Source organism: Anolis sagrei, chromosome 12, assembly GCF_037176765.1.
Source record: "Anolis sagrei isolate rAnoSag1 chromosome 12, rAnoSag1.mat, whole genome shotgun sequence".
NCBI lineage: Eukaryota > Metazoa > Chordata > Lepidosauria > Squamata > Dactyloidae > Anolis > Anolis sagrei.
Genome location: NC_090032.1, coordinates 5684012 through 5699011, shown reverse-complemented (window position 1 = coordinate 5699011; position 15000 = coordinate 5684012). Strand labels below are relative to the sequence as shown.

General features: G+C 38.1%; 2 protein-coding genes across 3 annotated transcripts in view; both read right to left on the bottom strand.

The window, feature by feature from the left end:
* PLEKHO1 (pleckstrin homology domain containing O1) overlaps window positions 1–2180 on the bottom strand; it is a 45506-nt gene extending 43326 nt beyond the window's left edge. The window contains exon 1 of one of the 2 annotated variants that reach the window (XM_060758032.2): window positions 1350–2180. In XM_060758032.2, coding sequence (XP_060614015.2) covers window positions 1350–1376 — 27 coding nt within the window. In that variant the 5' untranslated portion in view covers window positions 1377–2180. The remainder of the gene's footprint in view (window positions 1–1349) is intronic. The other variant, XM_060758033.2, reaches the window with a different exon arrangement.
* A 4160-nt stretch (window positions 2181–6340) lies between these two features.
* The window catches only part of VPS45 (vacuolar protein sorting 45 homolog), a 26781-nt gene continuing 18121 nt past the window's right edge, over window positions 6341–15000 (bottom strand). The window contains exon 15 of the mRNA XM_067472364.1: window positions 6341–6711. Within this exon, the coding sequence (XP_067328465.1) occupies window positions 6618–6711 (94 nt within the window). The 3' untranslated portion in view covers window positions 6341–6617. The remainder of the gene's footprint in view (window positions 6712–15000) is intronic.

The following is a 15000-nucleotide window of genomic DNA, read 5'->3' as shown; positions in this document are numbered from 1 at the left end:
AGGAAGGAAGGAAGGAAGGAAGGAAGAAGGGATGAGAAACAATATCAAGTGTCAGTAAAATAGTAGTAATAATGATAATAACAATAATAATATTATGAATAGTGAAGAGGGAGGGGATGATGGGATTATTATTATTATTATTTTACTGACACAAAGACACACTATGACACTTTATATTATTATTTGAAACAATATAAAGTGTCATATTGTGTCTTTGTGTAAGTAAAATAATAATAATAATATAATGAATATTGAAATGAAAGGGAGGGGATGATGGGAATAATAATAATATTCTCACAGTATGGCACTATTATTATTATTATTATTATTATTATTATTATATTCCCATCATCCCTTCCCTTTATATTATTATTATTATTATTATTATTATTAAGCTGACACAAAGACACAATATGACACTTTATATTATTATTGTTATTATATTCCCATCATCCCTTCGCTTTATATTATTATTATTATTATTATTATTATTATTATTATTATTTTACTGACACAAAGACACAGTATGGCACTTTATATTATTATTATTATTATTATTATTTTACTGACACAAAGACACAGTATGGCACTTTATATTATTATTATTATTATTATTATTTTACTGACACAAAGACACAGTATGGCACTTTATATTATTATTATTATTATTATTATTATTTTACTGACACAAAGACACAGTATGGCACTTTATATTATTATTATTATTATTATTATTATTATTATTTTACTGACACAAAGACACAGTATGGCACTTTATATTATTATTATTATTATTATTATTATTATTTTACTGACACAAAGACACAGTATGGCACTTTATATTATTATTATTATTATTATTATTATTATTATATCCCATCATCCCTTCCCTTAGTAATATAAAGGGAAGGGATGATGGGAAAATAATAATAATAATAATAATAAAAATAATAATAATATAAAGGGAAGGGATGATGGGAATATAATAATATTAATAATAATAATAATATAAAGGGAAAGGATGATGGGAAAATAATAATAATATAAAGGGAAGGGATGATGGGAATATAAACATAATAATAATAATAATAATAATAATATAAAAGAGATGATGGGAATATAATAATAATAATAATAATAATAATAATAATAATAGTAATAATAATAATATAAAGTGCCATACTCTGGGAATATTATTATTATTATTCCCATCATCCCTTCCCATTATATTATTATTATTATTATTATTATTATTATCTCCCTCTTTATTATTCTATCTAGTGTTTGCAATCCTTGGGAGAGTCCCCTTCTGAATTGTCGGGCAGAATCCCCCCGCAAATCCCACTCACCCGCTTGGCAGAATTGTTCTTCTTCATCCTTCCCCCAAAATAGGCTTGTTTGTGTTGGGGATGATGGGCTTTGTTGGGAGGATGATGGGTTCCAGAGAAGGAGATTAATCCTAGGCAGCGTCCAGAAGAAGCCTTTGAAAGAGGAACAATTAACGCACAATAATAAGAGGGGGGAAAAAGAGGAATTGCTTCTCTTCCTCTCCTCCTTTCTTCCCTTTTTCTCCTTCTCCTTTTCCTCCCTAAAAGAAAGGGGGAAAGTCTTGGAATTGCTGAAGGGCCGGTGGGGTTGGGGGATGTCCAGACATCTCTGGGGAAAGAAGAGGAACCCGTCAATCAATCAATCCATCAGTCTTCTCCTCCTTCTCCTCCTCTTTTCCCCACTCTCCTTTCTTTCTTTCTCTCTGTCTCCTTCCTTTCTTCCTTTCTGGCTCTCCTGCTGGACTCTGCAGCCCCATCTATGGCCAGCCCAGGTTGTGACGTCCTCGGAGTTCACCAGGATTATTAATTTCTTCTCTTTTTTTTCTTCCCTCCCCAAAAAAAAGGGGGAAGGGAGAAATTGGAGGAGGGACGAAAAGAGGGAGGGAGGGAAGGAGGGATAGAAAGGAAAGTGGGGAGGAGGGGGCCAAAGAAGAGGGGGCTGAAAGGGAAAGCAGGAAGGGAGGAGGGGAGGGAAACAAGAGGGAGGTCCCCTCTTCTTTGTTTGAGACCCCCTGGGATCTAGGGAAAGGGGGAAGGAGGAAAAGGAGAGGGAGGAGGAGAGAAGGAAACACACCATCTGCAAGGATGGAGGGGTTGGTGGAGGAAGAAGGAGGGAAGGCACAGAAAGAGGAGAGAATCACAGGGATGGAAAGGTTGGCTGCAGAGGAGAGGAAGAAGGGAAGAAGTGAAAGAAAGATGAGGTTGATTGAAGAGGAAGAAGGGAAGGAAGAAGTGAAAGAGAGGGAAGAAAGGAAAGAAGGAAGACCAAGAGGTTGATTGGGGAGGAAAGAAAGAGAATGATGAGATTGATTACAGAGAAGAGGAAGAAGGGAAGGAAGAAATGAAGGAGAGAATAAGGGGGATGGAAAGGTTGATTGCAGAGGAGAGGAAGAAGGGAAGGGAAAAATGGAAAGAAAGAAGGCAAAGAAGTTGATTGGAGAGGAAGAAGGGATGAAAGAAGTGAAAAAGAGGGAAGAATAGAAAGAAGGAAGACAAAGAGGTTGATTGGAGAGGAAGAGGGGAAGGAAGAAATGGAGAAGAGAATCAGAGGGATAGAAAGGTTGGTTGCAGAGGAGAGGAAGAAGGGAAGGGAAAATGGAAAGAAAGAAGGCAAAGAGGTTGATTGGAGAGGAAGAAGGGAAGGAAGAAGCGAAAGAGAGGGAAGAATGACAAGAAAGAGAATGATGAGATTGATTGCAGAGAAGAGGAAGAAGGGAAGGAAAAATGGAGGAGAGACTCAGGGGGATGAAGAGGTGGATTGCAGAGGAGAGGAAGAAGGGAAGGGAAGAATGAAAACAAGGAAGATGAAGAGGTTGATTGGAGAGGAAGAAGGGAAGGAAGAAGCGAAAGAGAGGGAAGAATGGAAAGAAAAAAGAAGGAAGAAGTGGAAGAGAGGGAAGAATGGAAAGAAAGAGAATGATGAGATTGTTTGCAGAGAAGAGGAAGAAGGGAAGGAAAAAATGGAGGAGAGAATCAGAGGGATGGAAAGGCTGATTGCAGAGGAGAGAAGAAGGGAAGGAAGAAGTGAAAGAGAGGGAAGAATGGAAAGAAGGAAGACAAAGAGGTTGATAGAGGAAGAAGGGAAGGCAGAAGTGAAAGAGAGAGAAGATTGGAAAGAAAGAAGGCAAAGATGTTGATTGGAAAGGAAGAATGGAAGGAAGAAGTGAAAGAGAGGGAAGAATGGAAAGAAAGAGGGTGAAGAGGAGAGGAAGAGGGGAAGGAAGAAATGGAGGAGAGAATCAGAGGGATGGAGAGGTTGATTGGAGAGGAGAGGAGAAGGGAAGGAAGAAGTAAAAGAGGAAAGAATGGAAAGAAGGTAGGACAGGTTGATTGGAGAGGAAGAAGGGAAGGAAGAAGTGAAAGAGAGGGAAGAATGGAAAGAAAGAGGGCGAAGAGGTTGCAGAGCTGAGGAAGAAGGGAAGGAAGAAATGGAGGAGAGAATCAGAGGGATGAAGAGGCTGTTTGAGGAGAGGAAGAAGGGAAGGAAGAAGTGAAAGAGAGGGAAGAATGGAAAGAAAGAAGATGAAGATGTTGATTTGAGAGGAAGAAGGGAAGGAAGAAGTGAAAGAGAGGGAAGGATGGAAAGAAAGAAGATGAAGAGGTTGATTGGAGAGGAGAGGAAGAAGGGAAGGAAGAAATGGAGGAGAGAATCAGAGGGATGGAGATGCTGATTGAAGAAGGGAAGGAAGAACAAGAAGAATGCAAAGATAGAGGATGGATAGGTTGATGGAAGCAGAAGAGGGGAAAGAAGAAGTGGAGAAAAGAGGAGAATGTAAAGAAAGAGGAGAGAATCAGAAGAATGGAGAAGTTGATTGCAGAGGAGAGGAAGAAGGGAAGGAAGAAGTGGAGGAGAGGAGAGAAGGGAAACAAAAGAAGATATAAAACAAACAGAAAAAGCCATTTGGGAGAGGAAATACGCAACAAAAACTCCTCTTGCAGCCATTGAAAGTAACGTGCTGAGGATCAAGGCAGAAGGAGGAGAGAGAAGCCGGGACATTTTAGAAGCAGCTGGGGAAAAGGGAAGGCAGAGGATTACACGTCCTTACCAAAATTGTGACAGTTTCCACCTCCAAATCAGTAAGACTGGAATGGGAAAGGGGAGACCTTGGAGAGGGAACAAATGACACAAACGCAGAGGATAGAATGGACGCAGATAGAGACATCCTCCCTCAAGCTTGTATTTACCTCCCTCCCAGGACATTCCTGTCCATGCCATTTTCTCACTGCTTTGGAGGGATAAATCAGCAGTTCTTAAAATACCTTTCGCACCAGCCTTGAATTCCCTGTTTCTATTACACAACGTGCAACGTTTCGCTGGAGGGGAGCGCTTTGCGGCTTCCGAAAATGCACAAAGTTTCGTGTTGTTTCCATCGGGGCAAATCAGGTCTTTGCAGCCAAGTGGTTTGAGGGCACCGAGGCCAAACATCACATCATCTCTTGTGCAATGTAGGCAACACAAGTGTGAAGGCTCTGGGGAGGTTTTCACAAGGATTATATAAGAACATAACTGCAGCCATATTGGATCGGGCCCAAGATGGTGATAATGGTGATAATGGTGATGATAATTATGTGATAACGCTTGGTGATGGTAATAATGGTGACAGTGATGATAATGGTGATGTTTGGTGATAATAGTGATGATAATGGTGATGCTGATGGTTGGTGATAATAGTGAGGGCAATAATGGTGATAGTGATGATGATAGTTGGTAATAATGGTGACAGTGATGATAAGAATAGTGATGGTTGGTGATAATGGTGAAAAGTTGGTGATAATTGTAATAGTCATGACGACTGTGATAAGTTGGTGATAATTGTAATAGTGATAATGGTGATGCTGATGGTTGGTGATGATAGTGAAGGCAATAATGGTGATAGTGATTATGATAGTTGGTAATGGTGACAGTGATGATGATAATAGTGATGGTTAGTGTTAATGGTGATAAGTTGGTGATAATGGTAACCATCATGATGATGGTGATAGTGATAATGGTGATGCTGATAATGAGGGCAATAATGGTGATAGTGATGATGATGATGATAGTTGGTAATAAAGGTGAGTGATGATGATAATGGTGATGATGACATTGATGGCTGGTGATGATGATGATAGTTGGTAATAAAGGTGATGATGATAATGGTGATGATAACAATGATGCTGATGGTTGGTGATAATGATGGTGATGATGGCGATTATGGTGGCGATAATGATTGTGATAATGGTGACAGTGATGACAATAATGGTGATGATAATGATGCTACCGATGTGATGGTGGTTGGTGATGATAATACTGACAGTGATTATGATAATGGTGATGTTGGTGATAATTGTGATAAGTCATGATGATGACAATAAGTTGGTGATAATGGTGATAGTGATGATAATGGTGATGCTGATGGCTGGTGATAATGGTGATAGTGATGTCGATAGTGATAAGTTGGTGATAGTGATGATAATGGTGATGCTGATGGTTGGTGATGAGGGTGATGATGGCAATAGCAATGACGATAATAGTTGGTTATGATAATGGTGATGCTGCTGCTGATGGTTGGTGATAATGATGGTGATAGTGATTATGGTGACAATGGTGATTGTGATTATAACGGTGATGCTGATGATTGGTGATAATGATGGTGATAGTGATGATGGTGATTGTGATTATAACGATGATGCTGATGGTTGGTGGTAATGATGGTGATAGTGGTGATGGTTGGTTGTTATGGTGGTGATAATGATTGTGATAATTGTGATAGTGATGACAATAATAGTGATAATAATGGTGGTTGGTGGTGATAATGGTGATGAAAATAACTGTGTCGATGCTGCTGAAAATGATGATGGTGATAGGAACGATAATTATGATGGTGGTAATGATGGTAATATGAAAACAAAAACAAAAAACCCAAAATGTCTATCCTAAAGCCAAATCATAGTATCTTCAGAGTCCGTACAGAGTGCTAACTCCTTGTTTTGGGGACTCTGTATGCTTCCTACCCAATGTAAACATCACACGAAATACGTGTACAAGGCTCATACTGAAAATGCAACAACCGTGTTTTGCTTCTGCGTTCTTTTTCGGAACCACTTCTGCATTCTCGCTTACCACTTCCGCCTTCTTTGCACCGATCCAAAAACAGACGACGTTTGCAAATGTCAGTCATTGCAAACTTTACCTTTCTGCTCACCATCACTCTTTAAAAAGCCATCTTAATGCAAATTTGTTTGTTTGTTTGTTTATTTGTTTGTTTGGAGGAATTAGTAACACAACGCCTGGAATTAAGACGATCACACGATTTAGGGAATACGTCATTTAATCTCAGAAGAATCCAATCCACGGAGCGAATGTTTCCGGGTGCCTTCGGCCGTTCGTCCACTTCCTCCCCTTCCAGACCTTAGGAAACTACAACTCCCGGGAATCCGTTGCATTGATTGTGATATTATACTTATTTTAATGTTTGGAGGAACAATGAATGTGTCCAGGAATGGGTCACGATGGAGGGAGACACGACCAATGTCCGGAGGGATATATATACATGGGCCAAAGAGGAAACGATGGGGCTCAAGGAAGGGTCAGTTGACCCTCCGCGTGGCTGTCCTGGCGGTCATTGGAACCGTCTCCGGACCTCGGCCTCGGAATCCGGACGACGAAACTTCTTCCAGGAAACTGCGGGAAAGGAAATAACATTTTGGGTAAATGCATCCTAGAGTTGAAAGGGACCCTCAAAGGCCATCCAGTCCAACCCCCTTTGGCCATAAAGACACCATCAAAGCCCTCCCGACAGATGCCCATCCAGCCCCTGCATCATAGAATCCTAGAGTTGAAAGGGACCCCCAAAGGCCATCCAGTCCAACCCCCTTTGGCCATAAAGACACCATCAAAGCCCTCCCGACAGATGCCCATCCAGCCCCTGCATCATAGAATCCTAGAGTTGAAAGGGACCCCCAAAGGCCATCCAGTCCAACCCCCTTCGGCCATAAAGACACCATCAAAGCCCTCCCGACAGATGCCCATCCAGCCCCTGCATCATAGAATCCTAGAGTTGAAAGGGACCCCCAAAGGCCATCCAGTCCAACCCCCTTTGGCCATAAAGACACCATCAAAGCCCTCCAGACATATGCCCATCCAGCCCCTGCATCATAGAATCCTAGAGTTGAAAGGGACCCCCAAAGGCCATCCAGTCCAACCCCCTTTGGCCATAAAGACACCATCAAAGCCCTCCCGACAGATGCCCATCCAGCCCCTGCATCATAGAATCCTAGAGTTGAAAGGGACCTCCAAAGGCCATCCAGTCCAACCCCATTCTATCAGGAAGGAATACACCATAATAATAATAATAATAATAATAATAATAATAATAATAGAGTCCTAGAGTTTGAAGAGCCCCTTAAAGGTCATCCAGTTCAACCCTGTTCTGCCAGGAAGGAAGTCACCATCAAAGCCCTCCCAACAGATGGTCATCTAGCCTCTCCTCAATAATAATAATAATAATAATAATAATAATAATAATAATAGAGTTCGAAGAGACCCCCAAGGGTCAGCCAGTCCAACCCCATTCTGCCAAGGAAGGAAGACACCATCAAAGCCCTCCCGACAGATAGTCATCTAGCCTCTCCTCAATAATAATAATAATAATAATAATAATAGAGTCCTAGAGTTCGAAGAGACCTCCAAGGGTCATCCAGTCCAACCTCATTCTATCAGGAAGGAAGTCACCATCAAAGCCCTCCCAACAGATGGCCATCTGGCCTCTCCTCAACAACAACAACAACAACAACAATAATAGAGTTCGAAGAGACCTTCAAAGGTCATCCAGTTCAACCCCGTTCTGCCAGGAAAGGAAGACACCATCAAAACCCTCCCAACAGATGGCCATGCAGCCTCACTGAATCATATAATTCTAGTTGGAAGAGACCCTTAAAGGATATCCAGTCCAACCCCATTCTGTCATGTGGGAAGACACCATCAAAACCATCCCAACAGATGGCCATCCTAGCCTCTGCTTAGCAACCTCCAGAGAAGGAGACTCCACCGGCCTCCTATGAGAGGTTGGATGTCGGGAGGGATTTGGTAGCGTAATGGGGTTGGACTGGATGGCCTTTGGGGGTCTCTCCCAATGCGAGGATATTGTGATTCTATCCAGGCTTTGGCTTCTTTTGCTCCAAAGAGAGACCCAGATGGAAGCCAGGAGGCCGGTAACGTGACTCCGAGTCTCTCCGTGACACCCGAGAGCCACCACGAGAGACGGAGGAGCCCCCCAGGGTCCCTTTGGCCAAGCACGAGACCCCTCCGGCGCTTTGTAGAGGACCCCCCCCCCATCATCAAACATTCATAAAGGTATCCGGTGGAACAGCAAGAAAGCCGTCCTCTCTCTTTCTCTCTTCCAAACCCATTAGCAGACCTTTCTTCTCGTCAAATTACTATTTCGGCCATCATGAGGACTAGACACTTGATCCAGGGATTAAAAACAAAAAAGGAGCCGGACTACTAAAAAGGGGGGAACTTTACCAAACTATAAACACCTTAATGGTATCTTAGAGTTGGAAGGGACCCCCAAAGGCCATCCAGTCCAACCCCGTTCTGCCATAATGGACAACACCATCAAAGCCCTCCAGACAGATGGCCATCCAGCCTCTGAATTATAGAATCCTAGAGTCGGAAGACACCCCCAAAGGCCACCCAGTCCGACACCATCAAAGCCCTCCCGACAGATGCCCATCCAGCCTCTGAATCATAGAATCCTAGACATGGGAGAGACCCCCAAAGGCCATCCAGTCCGACACCATCAAAGCCCTCCCGACAGATGCCCATCCAGCCTCTGAATCATAGGATCCTAGAGTCAGGAGAGACCCCCAAAGGCCATCCAGTCTGACACCATCAAAGCCCTCCCGACAGATGCCCATCCAGCCTCTGAATCATAGGATCCTCGACTCAGGAGAGACCCCCAAAGGCCATCCAGTCCGACACCATCAAAGCCCTCTCAACAGATGCCCATCCATCCTCTGAATCATAGAATCCTAGAGTCGGAAGAGACCCCCAAAGGCCATCCAGTCCGACACCATCAAAGCCCTCCCGACAGATGCCCATCCATCCTCTGAATCATAGAATCCTAGACTCAGGAGAGACCCCCAAAGGCCATCCAGTCCGACACCATCAAAGCCCTCCCGACAGATGCCCATCCAGTCTCTGAATCATAGAATCCTAGACTCAGGAGAGACCCCCAAAGGCCATCCAGTCCAACACCATCAAAGCCTTCCCGATAGATGCCCATCTAGCCTCTAAATCATAGAATCCTAGATTCAGGAGAGACCCCCAAAGGCCATCCAGTCCAACACCATCAAAGCCCTCCCGACAGATGCCCATCCAGCCTCTGAATCATAAAATCCTAGTCGGAAGAGACCCCCAAAGGCCATCCAGTCCAACCCCATTCTACCATAATGGAAGACACCATCAAAGTCCTCCCGACAGATGCCCATCCATCCTCTGAATCACAGAATCCCATCAAAGCCTTCCCAACAGATGTCCATCCAGCCTCTGAATCATAGTATTCTAGAGCTGGAAGAGATCTCCAAAGGCCATCCAGTCCAACCCCATTCTGCCATAATGGATGACCCCATCAAAGTTTTCCTGACAGATGCCCATCCAGCCTCTGAATCATAGAATCCTAGAGTCAGAAGGGACCCCCAAAGGCCATCCAGTCTGACACCATCAAAGCCCTCCTGACAGATGCCCATCCATCCTCTGAATCATAGAATCCTAGAGTCGGAAGAGACCCCCAAAGGCCATCCAGTCCAACCCCATTCCACCATAATGGAAGACACCATCAAAGCCTTCCTGACAGATGCCCATCTAGCCTCTGAATCATAGGATCCTAGACTCAGGAGACACCACCAAAGGCCATCAGTCCAACCACTTTGTGCCATAATGGACAACACCATCAAAGCCTTCCCAACAGATGCCCATCGCCCTCTGAATCAAAGAATCCTAGAGTCAGAAGAGACCCCCAAAGGCCATCCAGTCCAACTCTGTTCTGCCATAACAGGAACCATCAAAGCCCTCCCGACATATGGCCACCCTATGGGAGCTGTAGTTTTACAAGGTCCTTAGCCTTCTATGACTCCCGGGATTCCAGCACCTCGATGCAATTGATCCGACAGTGGAGATGCACCCTCCCTTTGCAAACAGTACAATTGTTGTCTCTTTTGGACGTCGCACATCTGTTTGGACCTCCCCTTGCAAAACATCTGGATCCTGGATGTAAATATGGCCGTCTGCCCAAGCAACAATGGGAGGAGGAAGGGATTTGGGGGCGCTTACGCCGGCCGCGAGGGAGCATTAGCCGGGGAAAATCCCCTTGTTTATTTTCTGCGATAAACCTAATCGCAATGGGAAAAGCCGCCGATTGCCAAAAGCAGAAATACAGGAAGAGGCAGGACATTAACATTGGACGTCGATTGCCTTTGCATCTTCGTTCCAGATATTTTAAGACGTCCGTGTTTTAGGAATGTCTTTTAATACTAAATTAAATTAAATTAAATTTGATGACAATGGGTTTGAACTGTTTTGCACCCACCTCAACCCACAAGCGATGGTCACAAAGAACATATAATAATAATAATAATAATAATAATAATAATAATAATAATAATAAGACACGATATGAGAATTTAAAAATCAAACTGCAAAGACTCTGGCACAAACCAGTCAAGGTGGTCCCAGTGGTGATCGGCACACTGGGTGCAGTGCCTCAAGACCTTGGCCTGCACTTAAACACAATCAGCTCTGACAAAATTACCTTCTACCAGCTGCAGAAGGCCACCTTACTGGGATCTGCACACATGATTCGTCGATACATCACACAGTCCTAGACACTTGGGAAGGGTCCGACGTGTGATCCAATACAACAGCCAGCAGAGAGTTTCATCTATGCTGACGACTGTGCCATCACTACCCAAGCAGGGAGCTTTGAAATGGTTGAACAGAAGCTCTCCGAAGCTTTCGGTGCTCTTACTGCCAATTACAGGGAAAACCAACTGATTCCTAATCCATCTAAAACACAGACGTGTGCTTTTCATCTTAAGAACAGGCAAGCATCTGGAGCTCTGAATATGACCTGGGAAGGAATCCCACTGGAGCATTGCAGCACACCAAGATACTTGGGAGTCACATTGGACCGAGCTCTGATATATAAAAAGCACTGCTCGAATATCAAGCAAAAAGTGGGTGCTAGAAATAATATCATACGAAAGCGGACCTGGGGTTCACAACTAGACACAGTTACGGCATCTGCCCTTGCGCTTTGCTACTCTGCTGCGGAATTAATAATAATAATGATAATACTATTATTATTATTATTATTATTATTATCATACTATTATTATTATTATTAATTCTGCAGCAGAGTAGCAAAGCGCAAGGGCAGATGCCGTAACTGTGTCTAGTTGTGAACCCCATTATCATTATCATTATTGTTATTATACCTGTTATTTCAACCCAGCAGAAGATGGGAACCCAACCTGGGGGGCTTTTCAGTCTCTCCCAATGAGATTTCGGTGCATTTCCTGCCTTGATGTGGGGCTCGAACCCAGATCTCCCAACTGCAGTGGCTTAGCAACATCTGGGCGGCTTCTGCGACCATATATATCCCCCCATTTGCAATAATCCAGAGTAATTCCTACGCCGGGAATTGACTCGTCCGAGCGCCGACTGTGATTGGAAGCAATTATCATCAAGATCAGGGGACTAAACAGGCTTTAGGGCCGAGACGATCCGTTTAATGAGAGCCTGGTTCGGGGAGGAGAGGGAGAATCTCAGCTAATTTCCTCCAGCATTTGGGTTACTTATTATATATATTTATATATATATTTAAAATGTGGGTTAATACAGACTTGCCTTTCTAACCCACTTTCAGGGAGACAGATTGTAAGGCAGGAGTGTCATTATTTGGTGCTTCATTAAATATATATATATATATATATATATATATATATAAAACTAGAAATTCTACTAATTCTGTGGTTTGACAAGAAGCAATGCTACTTATCAGTTTAAGCCGACCGCAGAATCCTCTCCCCCCCCCAAAAAAAATGACAGAAGAGAATACAACCATTATTATTATCATTTAATAATTATATTATTATTTAATAATTATTATATATTTTTATTTTATTAATATTTATCAGTAACAATGGATATTTATTACTATTACTACACCCTTCCCATTATTATTATTATTATTATTATTTAATTATTACTATTATATTATTATTTAAAATTATTATATCGTTTTCATTAATTTTTATCAATAACAATGAATATTTATTACTATTACTACACCCTTTGCAAACCTCTCCCATTATTATTATTATCATTATTATTATTTAATATTATTATTATTTAATAATTATTATATATTTTATTTCATTAATATTTATCAGTAACAATGGATATTTATTACCATTACTACACCCTTCCCATTATTATTATTATTATTATTATTAAATAATTATAATATTTAATAATTATTATATATTTTTCATTAATTTTGATCAATAACAATGGATATTTTTTACCATTACTACACCCTTTGCAAACCTCTCCCATTATTATTATTATTTAATAATAATAATAATATTTAATAATAATTAATTATATATTTTTATTTCATTAATTTTTATCAATAACAATGGATATTTTATTACCATTACTAAACCTCTCCCATTATTATTATTATTAATTAATAATAATAATTTAATAATAATTATATTATTATTTAATAATTATTATATATTTTTATTTCATTAATATTTATCAGTAACAATGGATATTTTTTACCATTACTACATCCTTTGCAAACCTCTCCCATTATTATTATTATTATTTAATAATAATAATAATAATATTTAATAATATTATATGTTTTTTTTCATTAATTTTTATCAATAACTGGATATTTTATTACCATTACTAAACCTCTCCCACTATTATTATTATTATTATTATTATTATTATTATTTAATAACAATTATATATTTTATTTCATTAATTTTATCAATAACAATGGATATTTTATTACCATTACTAAACCTCTCCCATTATTATTATTATTATTATTATTATTATTTAATAATAATAATAATAATATTATTATTTAATAATAATTATATATTTTATTTCATTAATTTTTATCAATAACAATGGATATTTATTACCATTATTATTATTATTTATTAAAACATTATTACATTAATGTTTTAATGTATATTTATAAATAAAAAGTAAATAGCAATATTATTAATAATATATTATTACTATTTATTATTATTTATCTATTATTCATAAATATTAATATTTTTAATATTTGCTATTATTATTATTATTATTATTATTATTCCTTGTTTCAGAATGGGATTTTTCTCACCATAATCTAAAAATGGGAGTCTAATTAAATATATATATATTTATGGTTTTTATTGTGCTTTCTCCGTTGTTTAGCCATCAATATTAGGATACATAAATATAAATAGCAATAATATATTTTCAATAAATATTAATATTTATTAATATTTGCTATTATTGTTATAATAATAATAATAATAATAATAATTCCTTGATGCAGAATGGGATTTTTCCCACCATAATCTGAAAATGGGAGTCCAATAAAAAAACCTAGATTTAATAATTTAAAAACATTTTTGGGCTCGTATATTTATGGTTTTTATCGTACCGTTTCCATTGTTTAGCCACTGATATTGGGATACATAAATGTAAATTCTAATAATATATTATTAATAAATATTAATATTTCTTAATATTTGCTATTATTGTTATAATTACAATTATAATAATTATTATTCCTTGTTGCAGAATGGGATTTTTCCCACCATAACCTAAAAATGGGAGTATAATTATATATATATATATATATATATATAAATAAATATATATGGTTTTATTGTGCCGTATCCGTTGTTTAGTATTGGAATACATAAATATAAATAATAATAATAATAATATATTATTAATAAATATTAATATTTATTAATATATGCTATTATTGTTATAATAATAATTATTATTATTCCTTTTTGAAGAATGGGATTTTTCCCACCATAATCTGAAAATGGGAGTCCAATAAAAAACCCCAATTTAATTATTTTAAAACATTTTTGGGCTCATATATTTATGGTTTTTATTGTACCGTATCCGTTGTTTAGCCACCGATATTGGGATACATAAATATAAATACTAATTATATATTATTAATAAATATTAATAGTTCTTAATATTTGCTATTATTGTTATAATTACAATTATAATAATTATTATTCCTTGAGCAAGAATGGGATTTTCCCCACCATAATCTAAAAATGGGAGTCGAATTAAAAATATATATATTTATGGTTTTTATTGCGCTGTATCCATTGTTTAGTATTGGAAATTTTAAATATAAATAATAATAATAATAATAATATATTATTAATAAATATTAATATTTATTAATATATGCTATTATTGTTATAATAATAATTATTATTTTTCCTTGTTGCAGAATGGGATTTTCCCCACCATAATCTGAAAATGGGAGTCCAATAAAAAATTGATTTAATTATTTTAAAACATTTTTGGGCTCATATATTTATGGTTTTTATTGTACCGTATCCGTTGTTTAGCCACTGATATTGGGATACATAAATATAAACAATAATAATATATTATTATTACTATTAATAATATTAATAATTAATAATAATAATAATAAATATATTATTATTAATAAATATTAATATTTAATATTTTCTATTATTGTTATAATAATAATAATAATAATAATAATAATAATAATAATAATAATGCCTTGTTACAGAATGGGATTTTCCCCACCATAATCTGAAAATGGGAGTCCAATTTAAAAATAATTCAATTTAATTATTTAAAAACATTTTTGGGCTCAGA